This window comes from Eublepharis macularius, chromosome 12 (assembly GCF_028583425.1).
Source record: "Eublepharis macularius isolate TG4126 chromosome 12, MPM_Emac_v1.0, whole genome shotgun sequence".
NCBI classification, from domain to species: Eukaryota; Metazoa; Chordata; class Lepidosauria; order Squamata; family Eublepharidae; genus Eublepharis; species Eublepharis macularius.
Window position 1 is genome coordinate 57,920,994 of NC_072801.1, and position 26,969 is coordinate 57,947,962.

The following is a 26,969-nucleotide window of genomic DNA, read 5'->3' on the forward strand; positions in this document are numbered from 1 at the left end:
AACCCTTACACCTGGACTCCCAGCAGCCATCTCTAGTGAGATGAGATAAAGCAGTGTCTTTAGACAGTGCATTTGGGGATGGTTGGCAGCCAACACCCTTTTGCTTGATCTTCTCTGAACTGCACCCATGCCTGGGTTGTCAAATCCAGGTTGGGAAATTCCTGGAGATTTGAGGGGTGGGGCCTGGGGAAGGCAGAGTTTGGGGAGGAGAGGGACCTCAGCAGGACAAAATGCTGTACAATCTACCTCCAAAGGAGCCATTTTCTCCAGAGGATCTTATATTTGTCGTCTGGAGACCACTTGTAATTCTGGTTCTCCAGACCCACCTGGAGGCTGGCAACCCTACTTATGCCAGAACAGCCAGCTCTCCTTCCCTGCTTATTTCCCAGTCCTCTTTGAACAGTACAGCCAAGAGGGTTCCCCCAATTCTCAGAAGATCCCTCTTGGGAGATGTGGAGCTTGTTGCAGTGGTTACAGATGTGTGGAAACATGGAAGTAAGGAGCAGGTGGGAGACAGTCTCATATGGCACTTAGTCAATAGATAGATAAATAAAATTCCCTGCCCAATTTTTGCTATTATTTATTATATTTCTAATCCGCTATCCTCGCAAACAGGCTCAGAGCGGAATACAACATATATAAAAATGCATAAACATGTTAATTTAAAACAAGATAAAAACATCAATAAATATGTATTACAATTTTGTTAAGGGTTTTTTTCATTGGGGGACCCCTCCCTTAAAACTTGTCTGTGAGCATTCATTCTCGCAAGACACCCAGGCAGGAGACAAAACCTGTCTTGGTGGCAAATTCTTTCTCCCTCACTTCTGAGATTAAACTGCAGGTCAGACCAATCTCACAGTAAGCGAGAAAGTTCCTTTCAAATTGTAAATATCCTGTTGTTTTTGTTCCATAACTAAGAATTTAGCCTTGGCTGAGCTTCTTCCCAGAACCTGTTTCGAACTCATAACAAAAGTAAGGCTCCAGTATTTGAGGTATTTGTATTATAGTGAGGTCTGACAGTCCTGTCACTCAAGCTTGTGGAATGCCATGTATTCTGGGGAAAATGTAATTCTGAAGAGAGGTTTGTATTAATCTTTTTGATCTCTTATTCTGTAAGCAATTAGTATTAAGGTATAAAAGGTTCTCTGATGTAACTGTTCTTTCTGCATATGAGTTAAGGAGAGTATGCATCTGAGCTTTATTTGGAAACAATATAACTCATATTTCTTGATAGATTACTTGGTGTCTTAAAATGCTTGTGAGGTACTGGGTGAAAGGGGAATTGTATTGGCAAACAGAGTATTCTAATAAAAAAACCCTTTGAAATTTCTAAGACAGCAGCACACATATTGTACAACCCAGCCCATTTTGGCTGTAAAGACAGATAAGAGGATCTAAAACTGGGGGAAGGGGGCATTCCAGCTAAGTCATTTTTGCTGATTGTATGTGTGCAATCATTCACACACGTATGTGAATCAAGGCATCTTATAGCTTGTGGTGGAGACTGCATTCCTAGTGCGTGCTGTAAAATATTTGCACACTGTGGTGCTACACAGAACATTATCCTTGATCAAGGGTGCTATAGGAATCTTCAAGATTCCTATAGCAAGACCGCATAATCAATTTTTTTGCTGAAATATCTCACTTTGCAATCATGGATCACCAAAACAAAGAACAACAACAAAAAATAAGTATAAAATGGAAAAAAATGAAAATTAGCAAATGAATAAGAACTACATTAAACAAAACAACTTAGGACTGAGTGGTTTCAGGAAAAGAAGCAAGACCGGCTGAAACAGGACTTGAGCTGTTATCTTTGTAGCTCATTGGAAAGATGGTTTGGTGGAATTTCATGTTGTTTCTGTTGAGTCTTGTTTATTTTTTCGCAAGAGGATAAATTTGTTGTATATGGACACCTGGATTCTCTCTCTCTTTTTTTGTTGATGTCTTTGAGTAGTTCATTGACATGAAACAAAAGAAAAAATAAGTGCAACTAAAAGTGTAAGAGAATAGATTAAAACAGTATATAATTTAATTCATCAATTAAAAATAAATAAATTAGATTCCAAAATATGGTTCAACATATAAGTACTAAAACCTTGTATATATACATAGTAAAAGCACTCATATACAGGTATTTTTGTACATTTTTTTCTCCCCTTCTTTGTTGTCTTTACCAGATCATTGACATGGCTGGAAAAAACAAGGACAACAGTCTCTGATTTCCACTTGCACTGTATGAATCAGGGGGTGCCAGACCTGGGAAATGGGGATCAGTTTCTGGATAATTTCTTAGCTGAAATTATGCAGAAAGTAGAGACTGGCATTGGAAAATACAAGAAAGGAGAGAGCGTTTGGTGTAAGAAGGAGGGCCAAGACCCCTGGCTCAGTTTCTAAATATGAGATGGGAAAGTGGCATCTGAAGTGTTATTCAAGGATACTGAGAGGCAGAGAACAGATAAACGTACCTTTCAAACACCGTTACTATTTTTCTTCTTAAGAAATTACAGGCTGATTTGGGGGAGGGGGGATTACAGGGACACCAGTCAACACTCACTCTTCTGTCTCTGCAGTTGCCTGGGGCTCTTGGTATTACCATATATATGGTTAGTGGGAGGACAAGGACAGACACTCAGTTCTGTACCTCTGTTAGGAAGACCTGAAAGGTGAGCAAACCAATCCCTTCCAGGTAGCAATTTCACTTATGGAGAAACTCCAAACAATTACTCTGATGCTGTAAGCTTCTCAGAGCAGTGTCCCAGCTGAAAAACAAACACAGCAAGACCTAATGAGACCATTTCACTTTAGGGAAATGGCACAGATAGGAAAGCCTTAACCTCACACACCCTCCATGCAGAGTCGACAACTTCAGTCATGAAAATAGCTGGAGATATGCGGATGGAACTTGTGGAAGGCAATGTTTGAGGAGGTGAGGGACCTTGGAGATTTTTAATGCCACAGAGTGCTGCTTTGGAGTCCACCCTCCAAACCAGCCATTTACTCCAGGGTAGTTGATCAATGTGGTCTGGAGATCTGTTATAATTTCAGGAGATCTGCATCAGGAGGTTGGCAACCCTACCCCAATGTCGTGGTCTCAGCCTGAATTGGGGATCCCGTGTTCCTGCTTTTCAAAATAAAAAACACTTGAGAGGTCAGTCAAGGAACCCTTCCAGTGACAGGGCATAGTTCAGCTATAAGACCACATTATTGGTATGTAGCAGAAGTGGGGATGGATCACAATCTCAGCTCTCTTTCCAGCTCCCAAATCTTTATTTTCCAGGGCTAAGCAAGGACCTGCCTTCGTTAGCATAGTAGAAGAAAGGACAAAGTTCAGACTATCTCCTAAGTCACTTGAGTTCTTCTCTGCAAATGTGTGTGTTAAAGGTGGTTATGGCACCTGTGGTCAAAGATGCCGTTCCCTGGCATACACCATGACATGCCAACTGGCTTAATCCATTATCAAGGGATGTGAAGGGAAGGTCCTGGCAAGATGCCCGGCCCTATCACGTGGCATACTGCACACCCTCTGGCCTCCACTCCCTCTTATAGTCAGATACACGCAACCCATTTTATAGGCCCTGCTGAGTGGGCAAACCTGAAAAAGTTTAAAGCAGTCAGAATGAGAAAAACTGAAGTAAGGAACTCTGACTGCTTGAGAAGCAAGTAAAATCAGTAAGTGGGTGTGCCTTTTTACAATAGTTCCCTCAGGTGGCACCAGAGACCAAGCAGTGGAGGAGGGGGGCACTCTACTTAGAAGCGGGGAGAGCTTCTAATTCATATTATCTCTTTTGTAGGCCCTCAAGGTGATGGATCTCAAACCAAGGCAGGAGGTTTTGGACTGCAACTTGATCAAGCGTTCCAAACTGGTGGAAGTCAAGGGAGTCCCTCTGATCATCAATACAGCAACAAACTGGGGTCACTTGTGGGCCTTTAAAGCCAGACCAGAGGATCTTCTGATCTGCACTTATCCCAAAGCAGGTAGCAGAGTTAGACTGAAAACCAGCGATCCTAGCAAAGCAAAAGGATCTGGGCAGATTAAAGACCAATAGTTGGATTATAAGATCTGTATGTCTCTTCCCCTCACCTCTATCAGGTACCACCTGGATTCAGGAGATTGTGGACATGGTTCAGCACGGAGGAGACCCACAGAAATGTGCTCGGGCCCCAATACATGAGCGTATGCCCTTCACAGACTTGTTCCCTCCAAAACCTATGACTTCAGGTGTGTAAGGGGTGCTGTTTGAGGAAATAGGGGTCAAGTTGTGTGGAAGGGTTTTTCAGCATGGAGCTGGGTCTTGCCTGCTGGTGTTTCAGGACTGGAAGATGCAGAGGCGATGCCTTCTCCACGCACCCTGAAAACTCACCTTCCAGTTCAGCTCTTGCCTCCTTCCTTCTGGGTACAGAAATGCAAGGTCAGGACAACTAGGGTGAGGGAACTGAAGGTGGGACAGGATTGATTAGTCTTTGGGGCCTCTTCTAGACTCAAGAGGGTGGAACATCTGTAGTCATATAATACAAGCTGAGAGTGCCTCTGAGCATATGTGCAGGGCTTAATCTGGCCCAAATCTCAACCTTGGAGTTATGCTCTAGCAAATGTTAAATAATCCACCTGGGAGTGCCTCTGCAAACTGGCCTCTAATGTTTAAGTCCTCTAAGAACAAAGCTGAGTGCAAAAAAGAGCAGTGAAGTTACGCTGTGCTGATTAAAGAGGCAAACAAAGTTTATCTGAGGAAATACATACTTGATAGTAAAGAGAAGAGAGAGATTCCTTGCTATCTGACTACATCTTGCAGAGAGAGAGAAAAGAAGTGGAAGCAGGAGAGAGAAGAAGCAGGATATTGCCCTGTTTAGCCCAATAGGAGACAAGACAAGGAAATGACCCCCAGGAAACAAGAGAGATGCTGCTCTCACTGTCCTAAGTGATCCTTGCTGCCCCCTGCATGGAAGGCTCTTCTTCCAACCCTTCTTAGAGGGTTTAAACATTAGTGAGAAAATGGAGGGAGGTGAATCTTGCCAACTGGAGCAGGGAAAGGTTATAGGACTGATGTTAGGACTTCTGGGTTCTCTCTTGTTTCTGCTACATTTCCACAGGTCATTTATATGGCCAGGAATGCCAAGGACAATGTAGTCTCCTATTTTCACTTCCACCGCATGAACCAGGGGATGCCAGAACCAGGAAACTGGGACCAGTTTCTACAAGATTTTCTTGCTGGGAAAGGTGAGTGGACGCTGGAGCTGGAAATTAGGAAAGAGACAGTGCTTGGTTTGGAGAAGGGCTAGTCCACCCCCCCCCCACACACACACATGGGTTCAACCTGTAGATATTGTGTGGGGTTTACCACAAGAACTGGGTGGTATTGGTTAGCAGAACAAATGGGAAATGATATCAATGTGCATAGCTGTTCGCTATTTTCTTTTCAACCCTACAAAAAATTACAGACATCAGTGGGCAATGAATGAAGTAGGCAAGTCAAAATTCTACAATTTACTTTACACTTTGTGTCTGCAGTTGCGTGTGGGTCTTGGTTTGACCATGTCCGTGGCTGGTGGGAAGCCAAGGACCGGCACCCAATTCTATACCTCTTTTATGAAGATATGAAGGAGGTGAGAACTCCCTCTCCCTCTCTCTGTCACACATATGCAAATGCATTCTCTCTCACACACTTCTTTCAGGTATTTATTTTACCTTGAAGGAGCTGTGCTGCTAGAAATACTCTGAGGAATTAGTTTGCTGCATTGAGTTTCTCACAGCAGTGCCTCAATTGAACAAGAAACAACTGCTAACGGCAGCATAACCTTCCACTCAACAGTTTTGTCTCTCTCTAGGACCCAGCCAGGGAAATCCAGAAAGTAGCCCAGTTCCTCAGTATAGAGCTCACAGAACCAGTTCTGAAACGGATCGAGCAGAACACAACATTTGAGATCATGAAAGCAAACCCGATGACTAATTACAGCACGATCCCTTCTTCCTTTCTGGACCAAACCGTGTCACCTTTCATGAGAAAAGGTGGGTGCTTCGGTTGCCAGCTCTGGGTTGGGAAATTCCTGGAGATTTTGAGGGTGGAGCCTGAGGATGGCAGAGTTTGGGGAGGGGACCGTAGCAATTTATAATTCCATTGAATCCACCTTCCAAAACAGCCGTTTTCTCCAGGGGAACTGATCTCCATGTCCTGGAGATCCATTGCAATTCCAGGAGATCTTCAGCCACCACCTGGATGTGTGCAACCCTATGAGTGCTGCAGGCTGGCTTCTGGTCTCAATGCGGAGAGAGGAGGAAATCCTTTGTGGGAATCATTAGATTCAAGAGCCAAAAGGTCAAGTGGCGTAATCTGTTGGCAGTGGTCCTGAAGTAACAAAGTAAGCTGTGTGCTTTAGAAATGTGAAATGTGATTTTGGACTTAGAACATTGTCAAGGAAACGGGGGGGGGGGGCGGGGGGGCGGTGAGGCTTCATTCCTAAACTGAGAAGGAATGAGGTGAGACTTGAGACTTGCGGGAGTGCCCTGAGGATACCTGATCTACAAGGCGGCTCTGGCACATAATTCTGAGTGGATACAGACAGTTAAAGGCAAATTCAGAGGCACCTTTCCTTAACAGATATCACGCCATACCTTGTTTCTGTAGAGAAGAGCAGAAGGTGTGAGGAAGTGGTGCTAAATGATTGCAGTTAAGGCCTGGTATGGGGGGTGGGTGGGTATCAGACTACAAAACAAAGGTCAGCAAAAGCCTGTTAACAAATCTCATACACATGCGTATCTATAAAAGTGTATATTCTGTGGGAGAGATTTCCCGCTCATTGTTTACTCTCCGACTCTAAACAAGATGATGGCCCAGGAGTAAAGTATACATCCCTAGGAAATCCACGGTTGGAATTTCTAACATTTTCTTTAATATTAAAAAAGCTGCCACCGGGAAAGAGGAGGGTTGGGTTTCAGTGCTGTGTGGAAGGGCTTTCTCCAGATAACTTGCCATTTTCCCACCTATTGCCTTTCCCCCTTTCCTCGGGCAATGGAAGGCAATTTTTATAGACTAAATGGCACAGGGATTATATCCCCCTCCCCCATTACATTCCATCACCCCTAGCTGTTTTTTTAAACTGCTCATTAAAATACAGTCTTATTTATCTGGATGAATTTCCATTGCTGTAGTTCAAAAATACAGGCTACCTTCTTGGAGGAATACAACCAACCATTTTGATTTTTGACACTTGCTCCTTGTGGCGTAGCTGAATCCTGAGGGTGGTGATATGGAGGGACAGGACAGCCCTTACTGCTTAGAAAGAGGCTACCCTGGATGTTCAAGTTGCAAATATCCCTTTTGGGCATGGTGTGGTGGTCAGGCTAGTCCAGACTTTCTTGAATGAGGCAGAGTGCCCGGACCTTTTTCAGTCTAGTTTCTGACCTGATTCACCAAGAAGGGGACAGCAGTGAATGTGACCCTCCTGGACAACTCAGCAGCTTTTGATATCCTCAGCCAGGGTATCCTTCAGCTGCTTCCAGTGGTTTTGTTCATACCCAGCTGCCCAATTTCAGAAGGTGATACTGGGGGACAATTATTTAACCCTGTAGCATCTGAAATAATGAGATTCTGTAATGGGGAGGCTTAGGACAGGAGCTGCTGGTCTACTGTGCTCTCCCAATAAAGCAGGCGAGACAAGGGCATGTTGTCAGGAGCCAAGTTCTTTTACTCTTTCCTCTGTGTAGTGGGACCCAATTACAGCGAACACTTCCCACCACTCCCTTGCTTCCTGTGCTCTTGTCTTTCCTCCCTTGCTGGCCGCTCATTCAAACTGAGGCTGTACCAGGCAACTTGCTTCAGTGCTCAGCCCAAGAGGCAGGTGTTTGCTGGGCAGGGAGCAGCCAACTCTTCAGATGCCTTGGCACCCCAGCACCATTGGCCTCCTCCCCGGGGCCAATGCTCTTGCCAGCCGCTCCTGATCGAGCCGGGCAGTGCTTGGCCACGCTCAGCCCACCAGATTGGCCTTCCTGGGTATGTCAGAGCTACCCGTTTTTGATTGTGCAGTCCCCTAGGCTTTCTGGGGACATCGTAGGGGCTAGCCTCACCTTCTGCCAAAGTGCCTTGTCATGAGAAGGTAAAGCCTTACCAGTTGTGGCAACAACTCCCTCCCAAAAGGCATTGGATGGGCATCAGATTTGCTTCCCTTCACTGGGCCCTTTGCTTCACTTCCTTTGGCTTCAAGCACTTCAGCCGCTGTGCCAAGCAAAAACACTTCGATTCTCTCAAGCATTTTGTTAAATTTCCCCAGCGATGGAGTGTTTTGTATCTCTGCTCTGTATGTTGTTTTAAATGTGCAGCTGTTTTTTTAGCTGAATTTTGCTAATTTTCTGAGCTTTAGGATATTTATACCTTTGAGTTATAAAGTGTTTCAGGATTCAAGTGTTGTTCCATGGATTTATTTTAATATGCCTCCGTTTCTATGTTTTAACATGTCTATTCTGTTCCTGCATCTGTTGTTTCTGCTTCTTATATTATGGAGTGATATATTGTTACTGTTTTAAATTTTTGCTGTGACCAGCTCCAAGCATATTTCATTGATGTATAAATTGTTTAAATAAATATAAATTGTTTAAATTAATATATAATATGTAAAGTCTGGCCATATATCACTGTATCAGCACTAAGGTTTTGAACATGGAAATAAATATTGGTGTGATTCTGGGAACACATGGCAAGTTTAAAGAGCAACAGAACATGGAGCAAGGGAGAACATGAGAATTTTATAATGTGGTTATTGTCTAGACCAGGGCTTTTTTTCAGCTGGAACGCGGTGGGACAGAGTTCCGGAACCTCTTGAAAATGGTCACATGGTTGGTGGCCCCGCCCCCCTGATCTCCAGACAGAAGGGAGTTTAGATTGCCCTCTGCTCTGCTTGGTGGCACAGAGAACAATCTAAACTCCCCTCTGTCTGGAGATCAGGGGGCGGGGCCACCAGTCATGTGACCATTTTCAAGAGGTTCCGGAACTCTGTCCCACCGCGTTCCAGCTGAAAAAAAGCCCCGGTCTAGACTATTCATTAAGCAAGGCAGGGTGGGTGGAAACGCATCAGGAAAACCTCTGCTGGATCAGCGCCTTACAATATGGAACACTCCCATAATCCTCTGCAACACTTTGGAATTTGTGAGGCATATGTACAAAGAAGTGGCAGAGAAATTGATTTAAAATGAAGTTACTGAAGGTAAAAGTTTTAGACCCTCTGGGTTAGAATGACAAGAAGGAAGAAGGGAAAACAGATTATTTATTTCTGTCTTGATTGTTTTTTCTGCATCTGCAGGCACCGTTAGGAGACTGGAAGGAACACTTCACAGTGGCTCAGAGTGAACAGCTAGATGATGTCTGTGCTCGGAAACTGGAGGGCAGCGGCCTGACCTTCCACACGCAGCTGTAAGTCCACCTTTGTGTTGCTCACTGAAACTTACACAGAAGTGCGCCTGGAGTGTTAATTTTGCTTGTGCTAAATAAAATAAGCCAAAAGTGAAAGCAAATTTTGTATCCAGTTTTTTTTTAAAAAAATGTGATTTATCACTGTTGTGTGGTTTTTCCCATTTGTAAATGAATTTCAATTACTGATAAAATCACAATCTGATAGTAATTATCATAGTTAAATCATATGCAAATGTTGCATTGCTATCAGCTTGGGAATTCAGTCTTAAGAATGCAGGATATAAATATTTTAAATAACTCACCAATGAGACAGAATCCCAACCAATATTTTCCAAACATTTGTTTTAAATACCGAAAATCTATTTTGGGAACTGATCTTCAACCTTTCCATACACAGTAATTACTGAGCATGGGATCCGCAGCGGTGAGCATGAAATTTACAGCTGCAAACATGAAACAGGAAGTCACATGACATCAGTCATGCAACAGGAAGAGGGGCAGCCTGAGTTATGATGTCATCAGTGTCAAGGCCTGGACCATGGGCAGCAGATCAAAGGGCAGTGGTCGGGAAATAAAAGCCAAGCACCAGGAGGTGTACCACAGTGAGGAACAAGGCAAGGATCAGAGTCCAGGAGGAATCTTCTCAACCACAGAGTGACCTCACCTCGCCATCCTGCTGCTGTTCTCTAATTCAATTTGTATTAATGGAGAAAAATAGAAAAGAGTCCCGTAGCAGCTTTAAGACTAACCAACTTTACTGTAGCATAAGCTTTCGAGAATCACAGTTCTCTTCGTCAGATGCACAGTTCTCTTCGTCAGATGAACTGTGATTCTCGAAAGCTTATGCTACAGTAAAGTTGGTTAGTCTTAAAGCTGCTACTGGACTCTTTTCTATTTTGCTACTACAGACTAACACGGCTAACTCCTCTGGATCTATTAATGGAGAATGACCTTAATAACAAATTCTTACAACAAAGATGCCTGATGTCAATTTGATGTATTATGCCTGAGTAATGTCATAATATTTACTTGCTTGGAGATGATGTCAAGAAACATGCCCTGGCTGTGAGGAAGCTCTGAAACTGAAATATAAGCCAGATGTGACTTTTTAAAAGTATCAAGTTAGGGTCCCCTCTATTTTCATTTCCCTCATTCACAGAGCAGCTGCTGGGAGTTCCCAAATGTCGTATGGGCCCAGTTCAGTTTGTGCATGTGGATGGCCTAAATGCATGTAGATAGGTGACAGAGTTTCAAATATGGGAAAAGGCAACCTGTACATACTCAAAGATACCTTTCTTTATGATATGTTATTCCATATATTTTATTTATTTATTTCAAATTTCTATTCCGCCCTCCCCACAAGTGGGCTCAGGGTGGATAACAACATATTAAAATACAAAATACAATAAAAACATATTAAAATACAATAAAAATCCATACACGTGTAAAACAGGATAGTGGACAGCCTTCACAGGGAGGGATAAGATTTTATTTATTTTATTTTTTATGTTTTCTTTCTTCCACCTAAGGGGAGAACAGTGCAAAATAGTTGTGGGTCGCATATGATGACAAGATAATTTAGCAGTGCCTACAGGTAGTGTCAGGGAGGGGTGGTCTCCTTTGATCCACTTGTTTGGGCCCAGAACTTTCAAACAACCTAAGAGTAAATAATAGAAATGCAAAAGAGAGAATAAAAAATGAACTCACTGCTTTCACCTTTGAGAAGGTAACTGGGGCCTCATGCCCTATAGCTAATATTTATTTATTGACTTGCTTACCCTGCCTTTCTCCCTAATGGGGACACAACGCAGCTTACATCATTCTCTCCTCCATTTTATCCTTGCAATAATTCTGTGAGGTAGGTTAGGCTGAGAGTGTATGACTGGCCCAAAGTAACCCAGCAAGCTTTCACGGCAGAGCAGGGATTCGAACCTGGGACTGCCAGATCCTAGTTCAACCCTAACAAGTACACCACACTAGGTCATATTTTACCTACCCTCCCTTGCATGTTGCTAGAGAGTAGAATATCTTCCTCAAGATGGCCCTAGTCGAGGAGAAGGAGCCAAGATGGCGTCGGAGGGTGAGCTGGGCAGGAAGTGGGACCGGTGCTTGGCTGACTTGATAGTCAAGCTGGGTGCCGGTTTTGGGCTGGGCATCGTCTTCTCAGTCATCTTCTTTAAAAGGAAAACATGGCCTGTCACTTTTGGGTCAGGGATGGGCTTGGGAACGGCATATTCCAATTGCCAACATGACTTCCAGTCTCCTTATCTTCTCCATGGGAGATTTGTCAAGGAGAAGTGCTGGTGGCTAAGTGGACTCCTCCGTGCCAGAGAGATGGTGAGACCTTGGTCATTCATCTGGAGGATCAACACGCCCCAGCGCCGAGGCAGAGCTTTTCTCATGGGGGTCACCTCTTGTTCTTTTCTACAGCCAGTTTATGCCTGAAACCAAATCTTGTTTTGTATCTTCTTCTGGAAACTGCAAGAAGGTGCTGTTCTGAGAAATAAAATCCAAATGACAAAAAAAAACCCACAAAGATGACCCCTGGTCAACAGCTAGTTCTGTGCAACTTTGAGGAGGTAAAAGCAGGCCAGCCAAATCTTTCCCTCTCCTCCATCATGACCCAGTGCAGACTCTGGCTCCAAACAGTGACATACTCTGGCTTCATAGGCAAGAAAAGCTTTTTTTGCTTTGTTTTGTTTGTTTTTAAAGTAGTACATCTTTATGGTGCCTAATAATTCAGAAAGATATGGCAGTTTCTAACAACAATGTTTTAGGTCTTCCTACCAAATTCAAGAATTTTACAAAGAAAAAAAGGATTTGCAAAAATGCCAAGCATAAAAAGAAGCATTGTCATACCTCTTATATAGCAATCTTTTATTTAATTGTTTGTTTGTTTATAGTCCGCCTTTCTCGCTGAGACTCAAGGTGAATTACACAGTATGAAATTAGTACGATCCGTATCAAGTACATTTCCATACAGTATCAAGGACATTTCCATAAACAATGCCATAGGGTAAATAGATACAAGTTTTAAAAGACATAGCATTAGCAAGAATCCAATACAAACTAGAAGAAAATACTGAAACAAAACATAATCATTTCTAGGATTGACATTAGACAACTTAAAGCACAGGTAGTACATAGGAAGGTACATATTTAAAGCAACAGATAATATGTAAGGCAACATAATAGTGAAGTCTATGGTCCCTAAGTCATTAGTGAAGCATCTGAGACCCCATCCCTACAATACAGCCCTCCCATTTGAGTAAAAAGCCTTTTTGAATAATTCAGTTTTGCAATGTTTGCGGAAAGGCTGGAGAGAGTGGGGGCTCTCCTGATCTCCTCAGGCAGGTCATTCCACAGGACGGGGGCCACCACAGAGAAGGCCCGTGTACAGGCTGCTGTTGATTTCTCCTATGTGCAGCCTGGCACCTGCAGGAGACCCTGTTCAGATGAGCGAAGCTGCCATAGAGGAACACAGGGAGGGAGACAGTCCTGCAGGTATGCCAGACCAAGACCATGAAGAGCTTTGTATGTAATAACCAATACCTTGAACTGAGCACAGTAACTGATAGGTAGCCAATGGAGTGACTGTAGGATGGGAGTGATGCTCCTGCTCGCTCCTGATATCAGTCAAGCGGCAGCATTTTGCACCAATTGGAGCCTCCTAGTTAGCTTAGATGGGAGACCTATGTATAATGCATTACAATAGTCAAGCCTTGATGTTATCATAGCATGGATCCAGGTGGCCAGGCTGGCCGTGTCGAGATAAGAAGCCATGTTCCAGGCAAGAGTAAGGTTGTAAAAAAGCATTTTTTGCTGCTGCCTTAACTTGTTTTTCTAGTAGTAGTACTGGATCCAGTATAACTTCTAGGCTCTTAACCGAGACAGCGAGGGTCAAACAAACTCCATTGAAAGCGGGGAGTACAATATCCTTCAAGATCTCTGCCTTCCCAACAAGCATCACTTCAGTCTTGTCTGGGTTCAATTTCAATTTGTTGTTTTTCAACCATTTCACCACGGCTGTCAGGTAGCGATCTAAGATTTCTACTGCGTCCTGTGGGAACCTAGATCTACAGCACAACCACATTTGGAAACAGTGAGTACATCCTGTTCCCCATCTCCAAAAGGATATCGCAAGGAAAAAAATTGTCAAATTTTGACAAATGTTTTCCTTGCGTTACGTGATAATATCACAGAGGTAGAAAAGGTGGAGGAAAGAGCAATTAGCAATTGAGACATTTAGGAAATGCATTTTTAGTTCCCAAACAGGTGACTACAGCAGGAATATAAAGGCATATAAAGTTGTGCATCTTTTGAAAAGAGACGCCCCCCCTCCCAACACTAGAACTAGAAGTCAGAGTCATCCTGTGAAATTCACTAGCAATATAATCAGAATAGATTTTAAAAACATAAATCTTAATATAATACAAACTCACCACCACAAGATGGGTTGGTAATGACAGCCATAAGTATTGCATAATGAAAACCTAAAATTGTGCAAAAATTCATGGAGAATAGCTATTAACAGCAGTTAATAAACAATGATGGCTAAATGGAACCTCCACGTCCACAGGCAGTGTACCTTTGAGGAACAGACACAGGAGAGCAATGAAAGGGGGAACATTTGTGTCCTGTTTATGAGCTTCCTGGAGGGCATCTGGCTGACTGCTGTCGAAAACATGATGCGAGAGTAGATGATCCTTTGGTTTCATTTAGCAGGGCTCTTAGAGTCTTATAAAATAGGCAAGGGGCAGCTGCCACTTCTCTCTTTGCTAAAGATCACTTCTTCTGTCAATTTGGGTATCTTCTAGAGCATATGGACTTTTCTGGACTCATTTGGCCATGAGAATGCTGAGATAAAGCCTCTTCACCCCAGAGGCCAGTGAAATCCTTCTACTTGCTTGAGCAATTTGGAAGGAATGCAGGCAAATTTGTGTTACCCCCTCCCTCCATAAACACATTTGAGATTTTTATACATGTCTATAAAGCAATGTGACAGAAGTTGTAACCTTGGCTAACTAGACTTTCTTCCTGGTATTTACCCAGCCTTGCCCCAACTGGGTGGTCCACAACTATTAAACTGAAAACAGGTTTATCCTGCAGGGAACTGTATCAACCATGAACAACCTGCGGCTTATGCTTGCATCCAACACCAGATGTTGTAGAGGAATCACCAGCCTTTTTCAGCCTTGGGGATTTGGGGAAAGGGTAGATGCAACCACAAAATGGCTGCCACGGATGGCAAGGCCAGTCATAAAGGGTCTGCCATTGGGGCGGGGTCATCACAAATGGGCAACCAGCGGGGGGCTGGGAGGTAAGTGGAATTATTTCTTAAAGGGAAGAGAGTTTGCTCCCTCACAGAGAGTCTGGGTCTAGAGCCAAGCAGAAGATGCACAGCAGTGGCATGCTTGCTCCATTTGAGCTCAGTGCTTTACCAGTCAGTCAATCGGTAAGGTATGCTCCAGAATTCCCTGGTTCTTTTTTCTGTTCCTTTCGAGACCCTTTTTGGCCATGACTCAAGCAAATGCACTTCAGGAAATTCATCAGGGGGCACCATTCTCCTCTTATGTGCCATGCTGAGGATTACTGCTATAATATTTCATGAATGAAAATAAGGATGCTTCTATGTGCTGGTAACATCAAGAAGCATGGCCTGGGCACTCATCCAATTATTTTATCACAGTTAAAGCAGCTTTTTCTGCCCCTTCATTAATTGACTTTGCAAAAGCTTCTTCTTGCTTTGGCTTCTAAAGCCTCATATGAGAGTCAAGTGACCCAAACAGTTCCTTAAGAATGTTCAGTGGAATATTTGGCCTCTCCATAAATCTCTTTGAACTTCTTTCTTAGTACTAAACACATACACCAAACCAGACACAAGACATCATCTGATCTCTCTCTGTATTATTTATTTTTATCTATATTATTCATCGCCCACCTTTCTCAGTGAAGTGAGACACAAGGCACATTACAAAATATAGAAAACAATCAGACAGCATAAAACCTCCCATAACAATGCAATAGGACTAAGACTACAGAAATTAGGAAACAATGGCCATTTTCACACACCTGTAGCCTCTGGAAAATTGCGGAAAACTCATGGCATGAAGCGTCTTCCTAGTGCAATTTCCCATCATGATCCCGTTTAATGGCGCAATTTCTGACATCATTGCACCATTAAACAGGAAATTGCGCTAGGAAGACACTTCAAGCCGTGAGTTTTGCACGATTTTCCAGAGGATTATGGGTGTGTGTGAAAACAGCTAATGCAAACAGGGCACTGTTTACTTCTTTTACAGTCTACCTTTCTTGCTGAGTTTTGAGACAGCAGGGCACTGTTTACTTCTTTTATAGTCCACTTTTCGTGCTGAGTTTCAAGACAGATTACAACTAAAATCAATGCAGAGAGAGCAGAAGAGTATATACAACCGATGATTCCATAGGAATTGATTAGCAAACCAGAGAGTAACAGTTGAACTAAAAATGCAGTAATACAGAAAATGGCCATTTCCGCACGTTCTTAAAGGGACAGCTTCTTACCGAACGCTGGGGGCTTTTCCCCTTCACTCCAGATGCCTCTGTTTTCAAAATGGTTGCAGGCCATTTGGCTTCAGTTTCTTCGCCGCCTTTTCTGGGAATGCACTTTCTCATGGTCCACAAAAAGATGCTGAAAAAATGGAAGTCAAACAGCCTGCAACCGTTTTGAAAATAGAGATGTCTGGAATGAAGGGGGAAAGCTGCCAGCGTTCAGTGAGTTGTCCCTTTAAGGATGTGTGGAAATGGCCAATATAGCAGGGGTTGCAAGAATGGGGAACCTTGCAATGAAATAATATACTGCATACAATAAACCATGTAATAAAGCCAAAAGGCAGAATTATAAGACAATGAAGTATACACACCTGTATACTAAAAACTTCCTATAATTTCACAGAATGTTAACTGTGACCTTGTTCCCTTTATAAAAAGGCCTCCTGAACAGTTCTATTTGACACTTTCTGCAGGACTATGGGAGCCTGGGAACCTTCCTAACTTTGTCAGGCAGGCCATATGAGACAGAATCCTCAGGTGCACAGGCCTAAGATCTAGCTCAGTTTTGGAAGCATAGTCGTTAAGTGGTTGGGCTATGAATCAGCACTCTGCTGGTTCAGATCCCACTCCTGCCATGAGCTTAGTAGGTGGCCTCGGGTAAGCCACTCCTCTCAGCTCCAGCTCCCCAGCTGCATTGTGGGAATAATGATAACACTGACTTTGTTCACCACTCTGAGTGAGGCACTGATCTGTCTAGAAGAGCAATATATAAGTGCAGTTATTATTCTTAAGGACCTCTATAGGATGCCAAATCTTCATCTTAGAGTCAAATTGGATGTAATGTTTTAAAACAAGTTGGATCCTAGTGTTCTGTGTTTTGTTTTGTTTTTACCCTGAGCTACAATTGCTCCAGGAGCATTATTTGACCAGCGGGCCTCTTCTACATTATTCAGCCTACACACACACGCACACGCACACACACACGCACACGCACACTGAATACCACTCTTGCAGCTCCAAAATAGGGCAAGTAATGCCCCAGGACCATTTTGCCTCAAGAAAATGGTGCAGGAAGGAGAGAAGGCAGAAACTTCTCCTCCCCAATGCCACAGTCCCCAGCTATGCTTTAAAATCCCCTGAGGTGCTTTAAAATTAATTTTCTTCCAGCTGTTGTGCAGCTAGGGAATCTGGAGCCAACTCATTTAAATACATTCTGTCTAGTTTGGGCTGGAGTCAGCCAAGAAACTTCTTTTTGATGTCATAAAATATATAAACTAATAATAAAGAAGAGAGCATTCCTGAGCATGCACAAAATGCATGTCTTGAATTAATGAGTCATATTCAGAGGGGATGTACAGCTCAGACCCCTGCCACTTTGTAGAAATGCAGGCTTGGCCCTCACTAGGTGACAGGAAAGATTGCCCCAAACTATTACGACATGTGTCTTGTTTCATAATACAAGATTGTCCCTCCATTGAATCAAAGGGCTGAATTAATCCCAGTAGCACTTTGACAAATAATCTCCCTCCCTCTTTCTGCCAATTAACTTTCCACAAAGTCTTTCTCCTCCTCCCACTTCTGGCTAGAGCTAGTAAAAGAGAAAGAGGCTTGTACTTTGGCACCCAAACTGGAGCCAGCCACAAAGCTGCCACCAAGTCAGCTAGCCCCTCTAGGTAAGCATAATGACATCTCTGGGAAACCCAAAAATTTCTTTTTCCAAAATTCTCTTTTTTAGATAATAGATCTCTTTTTTTTTCTCTTTTAAGAGCAGCATTTCACTTTCCTTTCTCTTCACAGAGAAATCAAGGCACCATTATGTAACTTCAGCCCTTGCGGTTGTTTTATATTAAACACCCCAGGGTGATGATCTGGCAGGAAGATAGGAGCTGATTTCAGGGCAAAACTGGATAAAGAGGAATGAAAAGAATTTCTCTTAACAACCCTAGAAGGTTGCCAGCGCTGCACGTATTTGTGAGCACCAGTAATATTTAGGTGTTGCTGTGAAAAGCTTCACTGGCTGATTTCTGAATGTTAGTTTCTTTATGAAAGGAGAGGAAGTGGATGGGCCAGTGAAGTTCGATGCTATTTTGTTTTTCTGACCATCTGGCAGTCGGAGGAGTAGTCAGAAGGCAGAGGAGACTCTTCCAGAGAGCTCCAGGAAGGCCTGGCCAGGGGAGGGCGGAGGAGGCATTCCGTCCCACCCCCTGAACAAACTTTAGCTGCTGAGGGAGGGAGGGAGGATGTGCCGTTCAGTCCTTTTGGAGTTCACTAGGCTGAACTAAAGACGTGTAGCTGTCTGCATTAACTCTTTCTCCGGCAGGATGAAGCCAGAAGAAGAGGTGGGGCGCCCCCCCTTAGTTCCCATTAAGGGGGTTCCCATGATCAAATATTTTTCTGAGGTCTGGAGTGAGGTGGAAGGCTTCGAAGCACATCCGGATGACTTGCTCATCTCTACTTATCCCAAGTCTGGTGAGTGAGGTCTGGAAGCTGTATATATTCAACTGCCAGGATATCAGGTAGGGATCCACTTCTTCAAGAAGTTCCAGCACGGTTTTACAATTTGCCTGAGGAGGACAAGACGAAGGGTGGTTCAGGTTTTCCTCATATTCTGTTCTTCTCTTCAAAAACCACTCCCTTCCAAGGACCAAGCTAGATGTGCAGGTCTGTAAAGAGCTGGGTCTAGGTTGGATCTGGGTTCCTCAAACCCAGCTCAAGTTTCCTGCAGCTACACAGCAGCTTTAGCGAAATGCTGTTAAAAAATAAACGAGACACCAAACGGCTTCAGAATGCCTCTAGGAGAGGGAGGAAGGGCTCCTCTTTCTCCCCATGTCAAAATAGCAGGAGAGGGAGGTTTTTTCTGCTCTACATGGAGAAGTTTGTGCATGTGGAGCAGTAAAAACAGGGGGGGAGCTCCCCCTGTGCTGTTTTGACATGGGGTGGGAATGGCTTGAGGGGGAAGGAGGCGCCCTTCCCTCCCCCCCCCCCCCCCCGCCACCAAGGCATTCTGAGGCTTCTTTGGACTGTTCTCTGTTTTTTAACATCCATTTACTTTTTAACTGCTGTACGGCTGCAGAAACTTGAGTTTTAAAACCTGCCTGTCAAGCTTGGCCCCAAGTTAATTCCTTCCCACAGACTTACATGAACTCTCTCTCTCTCTTTCTCTGTGTGTGTGCGCGTGCGTGCTTTTGGGCAAGAAAAGTACCATTGGGGAAAGAGTTAAGCATCCTCTCCTTTTTACATCAGAACACCATTCAAAACTGCAGCTTCCAAAGACTCATTTCCATTATTTATTTATTTATTTATTTTAATTTTTAGGGCACTCCTCAAAATATCTTCCCCTCCACCATCTATTTCAAACACATGGAAGAGGCTTATAAAGGATTTTAAATAATTATTTTAAAAAATCAAAATCCCAATAATATTTTAATAAATAGCTGAAAGTGTCTGTTTCTATCTACTCCTTTTCTTTCACAGAGTACAGCAGTGATTTGGAATCCTTCCTTCCCCGTATTTCCCTCATTAAAATTTTCTAAGGTCTCAGGGGTTGAGCAGGCCAATTTAACTGCCTCTCAACTGTTTTCAACGTTCAGGGCCTTTGGGGTCTTAATTCATTTTTCCTTGGTTAACTTACTAAGTCATACTTGTCTCAACCCCCCTGCCTTGTCTGTGGGTTGCTTGGTTTTGCAGCTTTAAAGACTGGCACAAGCCACACATTTTACTATTAAATATAACAGTGGTAATGCTTAACTTCCTAACCTTCATTTTAAAAGATCTTGGCCATTCGAATAAGATTCATGCAAACAATTCAAAAGATGGGTAAGTATTCCTCTTTAAAGAGGAGACCGTACTGATGACTCCCTCCAAGACCTTGAGTTAAAAATGCAAGGAGTGGGGGGATGAAGTTGAAGTTGCTATTTGTGAGAACATGGTCTCATTTTTGAGTTTCCCTTTTGCACCACCATTTTGATTTGAAGTGCCTGAGCCCCTTTTATCAACATTTTTCAGGAACTACCTGGATCAGTGAGGTTATAGACTTGATCTTTACAGAGGGTGACACAGAGAAATGCAAACGAAATCCCATCTACACACGAGTCCCTTTCTTGGAGTTTAAAGCTCCAGGAGTTCCCTCAGGTAAGACACCCTTGGTCTCCACCCCAGGTAATGAGAAGGGCACATTAGTTTTCTGGGATGGAGGAATCATTGAGATTTGCTCTAGGGGTTCTGCAGGGATAAAGAACAATTGGGAGAGGGTAGGAGAAATCTCTTCTCTGCCTCTATGTCCCCCTTCAGGCATTGAACTACTGAATAAATTATCACCCCCACGTATGATTAAAACCCACCTTCCTGTCCAATTGCTCCCCGAATCCTTCTGGAACAAGGATTGCAAGGTAAACAAGTACACTGGCTGAATGTACCACAAATGGGAACAGATAGCAAAGATTTTTTCTTTTGTAGCCAAGGCAGAAACATGTTGATTCAGCATTGGGAAATGTTCATTAAAAATAAAATAAAAAGTAGGTTTCTAGTCCTCCTGGGTGTGAAAACAAGCTTGAAAGTGTATGGATAAAGCCCAGTGAAATCTCAAAAGGTAGGGGAAATTGCTGACCAAGACTGGGTTAGGGATAATGTTAGAGTTACAGTTAATTCAGGGGGATGGGTTTCAAGGCCTTCTTTACTCCTCCGCATAATCAGAGGAGTCAGAATAAATTATGCAGAACTGCTTAAATTGCATTACCTTCTCCACACTGCAGATGATCTATGTGGCCAGAAATGCCAAAGATGTGGCCGTCTCATATTTTTACTTCTACCAAATGGCAAAAGTACACCCTGATCCTGGAACCTGGAATGAATTCCTGGAGTCATATATGACCGGAAATGGTAAGGCCTGAGCAGTAGGAGAGGAGGTCTGAGGCTTTTATCCTGTAGGGCTTCGCAAAGGTCGGAAATGCTTGACATCCGTTATGTGATGTCTACAAACTGCTTCATTGGACCTGGTTTATCTTTGGTGCATGCTTCTCCAGTTGCCTGTCCTTGCACGAAGGGTGGAGACTGTGAACAACTGGAGGTCATAACCCTGAGATGCTCCCTTATTCTGAGGGCCAAGTTGGCAAGATGTGAAAAGTGTAATCAAGATCTTCCACATTTTTTAAAAGTTAAAAGGAACCATGGGGACAATCTGGGGTGGAATGGACATGCTGATATCTATGGGCGTCTTTTGTGTTTTCATCTGTGTGGTGTGGGATCTCATGACTACATGAAGCTCCCTTATTCAGAGGGCCAAACTTGACAAGATGTGAAAAATTTGTAATCGGGACCTTCCACATATTTTTAAAGTTAAAAGTATGCGGGTGGGGGTGGAACATACATGCAGTATGTTCTTTCTGTTCTTTCCTGGGGGCAAATAACAGCTTTGGAGGGGGAGGGGTGCAAAGCAGGGGAAACACATCAAAACATCCCCCAACACTATGGTCCTTATCTGATTCAGGGCCTTTGTAGCTGCGTTTTTCCAGTTCAAAATCTCCAGCTGCTTTGGCCTAGGCAGACCCTTGTCTACTCAGCTGGGCTTTTACCCCACAGAGCCACTTTCTGAAGCCTGTTATCTGCAAATGTCTCTTCTCAGTTTCTTTTGGATCCTGGTACGACCATGTCAAAGGCTGGTGGGATAAGAGCAAGGAACAAAGGATGCTTTACCTCTTCTACGAAGACCTGAAAGAGGCAAGACCCTTCCCTCTCCTCAGTTCCCAATTTTCTGTTCCTCCCCATTTTAACCTCTCAAAGCCAGTTCAGAAAGAAAAAAAAGAGCCCCCTAAGTTGGCTTGTTTTCCCTGTGCTGGAGCCACTATGGGTCAAAACATTTATTTTTTCCTCCCAACATCAGTCCTCCAAACAATTCTGGAAGCTCACAAATAAAATTTGAAGGTGATGAACATCCACCATGGTTTATCTCCCAGCCTATGATAATCAGAGGTATATTGCCTCTGAACATGGAGGTTCCATTTTGTAATCACGGCTCATGGTCATGGGCAAATCCCAGAGTGTCACCAAGACATGATGATGTCGCTTCTGCAACAGAAGTGACATTGCATGTTTGGCCAACACAGAAGACTGTCCACACACCCAGTTTCTCCTAGCTGCATCTGGCAACTCTTATCAAATCAAATCAAAACAGCAGCAGAAGTCAACCAGCTAAAGGGTGGAAAATGTATTTGACAGTGATGGAGGCAGCTCTTTTTGTTTCTATTTGCCTTTGCAGGCTGTCATGCTAGTTGGTTTCTTTTACCTTGTTTTCGTTGAGCTTCTTGATGATTCTTTTGTTTCTTTCATGTCATATCTAGGATATATACCATTTTAATATCACTCATAAGTCATGGATGTGCAGCAGACACAATAATAATGTTGAGGAAAATGTGTTAACTTTAGTGGGGAAAAACTCAGTGCAAGGAAAGTGAAACTGGTGCAAAATTGAGATTCAGTGGTTTCTCTAAACAAGGTGGTCCAATTAAACCAGACAGCTTAAAAAATTTGACCTCATCTTTAATTTAAAAATCCAGCAGAACAGAAACGTCGAGCGCTCTGAATACCACATCCTTCTCCTTGCCTCCCTTTCTGATCTAGGAGGCCTGATTTTAATATCCAACATTGTTTCTCCCTCTAGGATCCAAAGAGGGAAATCCGGAAAGTCATGGAATTCTTGGAGAGGCCCCCTGATGCCCAGTTGGTAGAGAAGATTGCATACCACACCTCCTTCAAACAGATGCAGCAGAATGAGATGGCCAATTACAAAACCATTCCCACCTCCGTCATGGACCACAGTATCTCCCCTTTCATGAGGAAGGGTGAGCCGGGCAGATAGCTGGAGGGTTGGGGTGGGAGGTGGGGACTGGTATAGTGCAAAAACAGAATTTACCATCACAAACTTGCTACCCATTCTGCTATCACAGGGCTCTGCCTTCTTGCCCTGTATGTGTGAATTCTTATGCCAATCCCAAATGCAGCTTCTGGGCTGGGAGAGAGGATGTAAGTATCCTCTTATTCGGGGCCCAAAGACTAGAGAGCAAGTTTGGTGTAGTGGTTAAGAGCGCGGGACTCTAATCTGGAGAACCAGGTTTGATTCCCCACTCCTCCACTTGAAGCCAGCTGGGTGACCTTGGGTCAGTCACAGCTCTTCCAGAGCTCTCTCAGCCTCAGCCACCTCACAGGGTGTTTGTTGTGGGGATAATAATAACATACTTTGTAAACCACTCTGAGTGGGGTTAAGTTGTCCTGAAGGGTGATATATAAATTGAATGCTGTTGTTGTTGTTTTTTAGAGGAATAAAAAGGAGGGCCAGCGATGGAAAACTAGGACCTATTGTTTAAGGTCACGCCTTCAACTGGTGGTAGGGGAGAATCAGGAGACCAAGGAACTCTTTATTTCTTCTTCCTTCAAAAGTGATGGGTCTTTCTTTAGGAAGCAGTTTTATAAACCTCAGCCTTAAGGTAGCCAACCTCCAGCTGGGGCCTGGAGTCTTCCCAGTGTTACAAATGATCCTCGGACTAAACAGCTCATTTCCCCTGGAGAAAACAGCAGCTTTGGATAGTGGATTCTGTGGCATTGCATCTCTGCTGAACTCCCCTCCACTAACTCTTCCCTTCCTAAGCCCTGCCCTCCAATATCCAGGAATTTCCCAACCCAGATGGCAACCGCCCTTGGCCTTTCTCCTGTTTAGTCATTCATATCTTTTCTCTTCTCTTCTGCTCAGGAATCACTGGTGACTGGAAGAACCTTTTCACAGTGGCTCAAAATGAACTTTTTGATGCTGATTACAAGAAGCAAATGGAAGGAACAACCCTCCACTTCCGGACAGAGATCTGAATGCTCCAGCTTCATCTGAGCTGTTCTCAAACACCATCCTATTAAAAGCAAGATAGTGGTACTTTTAGCTTCTGTAAATCTACCTACCCAGGTTCTCGTCTGATAATTAAATTTGCAGGTAAGATGTCAGAAAAGAAGTGAAAAAAAGGAGTCTATGGTTTCCTGGATTCTCTCTTACATTCAACTGCCTTTGAACACTCACAATTTCTATCACAAAGACAGACAAGACATTGCTTGAGTGCCAAGTTTTTTGTGGATCTGCATTCACATTCACTCACTGCATTTTGGACAGACTGCCATACATCCATTCCTCCCTTTCCAAACCCAGAAGTTACTTGTTCTTCCTATTTTTAGGAAGAGCTGGCTATGTGAAGTGTTGGTTGGCTATCCTTAGTGGCAATCATGGAGCCACTGCCACATTGTACAGAGTTTTGATTGGCCGGCCGAAAACAATCACAAACCCCTCTCCTTTTGCAGAACACTACTTACAGGGTTTTTTTTTTAATGCAAAACAGAGAGAGAGAGACCATCACCAGTGTCAGATCCCCCACTTACAATCACTCTACACCTTCCTTCTTTTACAAGTTCTCCACAGAGCCAACCCGTGCTCTGTGCAGACACACATCACCTCTGGGACTGACTTCTATAAAAAAAAAACAGCATGCAGATAGACTCAGAAAGCTCCCGCCAGGGGAGGGAAAGCTGCCTTTCTCCCAAGCTTTTCTCCCTGTGCAAAAACAGTGCGGAGTTTTAATTCATTTATTTGATTTATATTCGATTTATAGCCTGCCCGCCCTGCAAGCAGGCTTAGGGCAGGTTACAACATTAAACAAAAACACTCAAGGCAGTTAATAAATATAAGCATAAACATCCTATAAAATACAACTCTTAATTAACCAGTGCCGCAGATGCATACAATACCTCCATGTGGAGCAGCAGAAATGGGGAAATGTCTCCCCTCTACATTGTGCCTTCACAATCCCTCTAACTTCTCCCCCAAACAGAAAAAATACTGAACAGGGAGACAATTTCTCCATTATTGGGCATAATTTAATGCTGTTGTGAACCACCATGTAACTTTTGAGGCTCCTTTCTGCCGAGTGGGGAGGAGACCAAAAGGATAGGGCCTCCATTAGTGGACATCTATTCTTCTTTGGAGGCAGAGCCATAAGTTGGTCCAGCAAGAAGCAAGGCAAGGTTGCAATTTCTACCATGGACATAACGTATCAGCATCACTGAGTTCTCAAGAAGCAGAAAGACTACTTCAGCTATTCACAGATCTAGGCATAAATATTCTAAAGCCTGTAACAATCTATGAAGACAATCAAGCCTCCAGTTTTCACAGCAAGAGAATGTGAATCAACATGACAAGCATATTGACATAAAGTAGCACAGGGTGAAGAAAATACAGAAGAAAATGTAGTCAAGCTGACCTATTGCCCTACTGAGCAGACGGCTGCTTCGCTTCAAGGATCTACGACCCGACCAAATGCCAGCAAGGGGGATTGTAAGAAATGGAAGGATTTGTACCTTGTCCCTGTTCCTAATCTCAAGTTACAGAGGGGGCTTACAATAGAGAGAGAGAGAGGAAGACACACTATACTGCTCTAGCTGATGCTATCCCTCATGTGCACACACACTCTCTCTCCATCTTGCCACCGCAGAGGACACAGGGCTTGCTCCCTGTATCCACCACCATAGTTTAGATAGATTTGATTAGTTAGATTCTGTCTTTCCTCTTTCCTATCTTGAGTGGAGTTTCTAAAAGGACTCTTACTTTCTTTACTGAAGCAAGTGTGAGTTTATTGCCTTATCAGCACGCACTCACAACCACTTAGCTGTACTCTCTGAATTGCTCCACTTATTTGCCCTACATTGCTCACAGGTTTGTGTGTCAAAAGTGAAGTGATAGAAAAGCAGAGCTTGCTCTGCAGGAGAGAAACCTGCACCCGCTACCAGAGTGAGGCAGTCTGTCCTCAGCTCCAGTTTTCTCCCTCCCTGATGACTTTCTCTTCCCTGTTAGAGGGAAAAATCCGTGCCTTCTCTATTTCCTCCAACATTTAGGATTTTTAAAAATTGTATCTCTGGATTCATTTAGTTTAGTGGAAGATTCCTGTCTAGCACCAATTTAAAGTGCCTTCACAATCCCTCTAACTTTTCCCCCAAACAGAAAAAATCTTGAACAGGAAGACAATTTCCCCGTTATTGGGCATAATTTAATGCTGTTGTGAACCACCCTGTAACTTTTGAGGCTACTCTCTTCTTATCAACCACATCAGGAAAACATATAGCAATGAAAATTAAAAAACAATATTTTTGATACCTTGCCGAGACTAATAGTCCTGCTGTTTATTCACTTCTGATTCCCTTCCCTTGTAAGCAGAAAAGGAAAGAGTCCAAGAACATCTGGTAATTGTTATATTTCCAAAAGCAATATATTTTTGAATACTGTTTACCCTTTTAGGCGTTGGGGAGATTTTTAAAACCAGAACTTCTCACTTCTTTGTCTTTTAATAGAATTTTAATAACTTTTGTATGTAGACATATATATATATATATATATATATATATATATATATATATATATTCACTTGAAAACACTAAGCATTTATATAAATGGCATAGATACTCAGATTTACACGGTTTACATCTCTCTTTCCAATCATGAAATAAAACAAAGCCTTTTCTTGACGTTTTTTCTTTGCCTCTGCTTGTGAACTCTAAATACATTGTTCGAACCTTACCAAACTATTCTTAGATCGCATTAACCAAATATTATCAGCAGGTTTAGCTGCAAGCTGATTTCTCTGCTTAAAAAAAGCACGTGCTTCAAGTCTGCTAGGATTACCCAATTTCAGCATGAACGTGGGGGAGGGGATCATACAATGTTCAAATGTTCAAAAACCTCTCCGCTGTAGAGGGCCAACATCTCAATATAAATATGTTACAGCATAGCCTCCTCCTTGATGATCTCCTTTTCGGCGTTCTTTCTTGAAACCCTGTTCTTCCTTCTGTAGTACATCCCTTATTCTTTTTCAGAACTCTGGGCTTGAATAGAAGGTGCATACGTGGCGCATGAATGAAGGGTCATTCAAGCCACTTCCGGCTTAAGTCTTTGATCTGTTCTGAGTATGCCCTAAAGGACTGAAGTTCCCACTGGGCAGAGCTAGGAAGCCAAAG

At 43.2% G+C, this 26,969-nt stretch overlaps 2 protein-coding genes across 2 annotated transcripts; both read left to right on the plus strand.

The window, feature by feature from the left end:
* The first annotated feature begins 3,624 nt into the window (after window positions 1-3,624).
* On the plus strand, window positions 3,625-9,408 carry LOC129340063 (sulfotransferase 1C2-like). Its single transcript, XM_054994619.1, has 9 exons — window positions 3,625-3,675; window positions 3,798-3,981; window positions 4,097-4,225; window positions 4,318-4,415; window positions 5,095-5,221; window positions 5,513-5,607; window positions 5,830-6,014; window positions 6,675-6,679; window positions 9,305-9,408. The coding sequence occupies exons 2-9, from the start codon at window positions 3,810-3,812 to the stop codon at window positions 9,406-9,408; spliced, it is 915 nt and encodes a 304-aa protein (XP_054850594.1). The 5' UTR covers window positions 3,625-3,675; window positions 3,798-3,809.
* An 8,123-nt stretch (window positions 9,409-17,531) lies between these two features.
* LOC129340062 (sulfotransferase 1 family member D1-like) lies at window positions 17,532-26,480 on the plus strand. The gene is made up of 8 exons (XM_054994617.1): window positions 17,532-17,608; window positions 18,256-18,404; window positions 19,941-20,066; window positions 20,226-20,323; window positions 20,687-20,813; window positions 21,556-21,650; window positions 22,591-22,771; window positions 23,677-26,480. Exons 2-8 carry the CDS (start codon window positions 18,257-18,259, stop codon window positions 23,787-23,789), a joined length of 888 nt encoding a protein of 295 aa, XP_054850592.1. The 5' UTR covers window positions 17,532-17,608; window position 18,256; the 3' UTR covers window positions 23,790-26,480.
* The last annotated feature ends 489 nt before the right edge of the window (window positions 26,481-26,969 follow it).

Coding starts and splice junctions, on each gene's coding strand:
- LOC129340063 (XM_054994619.1), top strand. CDS start 3,810: ATGGATCTCAAACCAAGGCAGGAGGTTTTGGACTGCAACTTGATCAAG. Junction 3,982..4,096: donor CTGCACTTATCCCAAAGCAG/GTAGCAGAGTTA, acceptor CACCTCTATCAG/GTACCACCTGGATTCAGGAG. Junction 5,608..5,829: donor TTTATGAAGATATGAAGGAG/GTGAGAACTCCC, acceptor GTCTCTCTCTAG/GACCCAGCCAGGGAAATCCA.
- LOC129340062 (XM_054994617.1), top strand. CDS start 18,257: ATGAAGCCAGAAGAAGAGGTGGGGCGCCCCCCCTTAGTTCCCATTAAG. Junction 21,651..22,590: donor TCTACGAAGACCTGAAAGAG/GCAAGACCCTTC, acceptor TTCTCCCTCTAG/GATCCAAAGAGGGAAATCCG. Junction 22,772..23,676: donor CTCCCCTTTCATGAGGAAGG/GTGAGCCGGGCA, acceptor TCTTCTGCTCAG/GAATCACTGGTGACTGGAAG.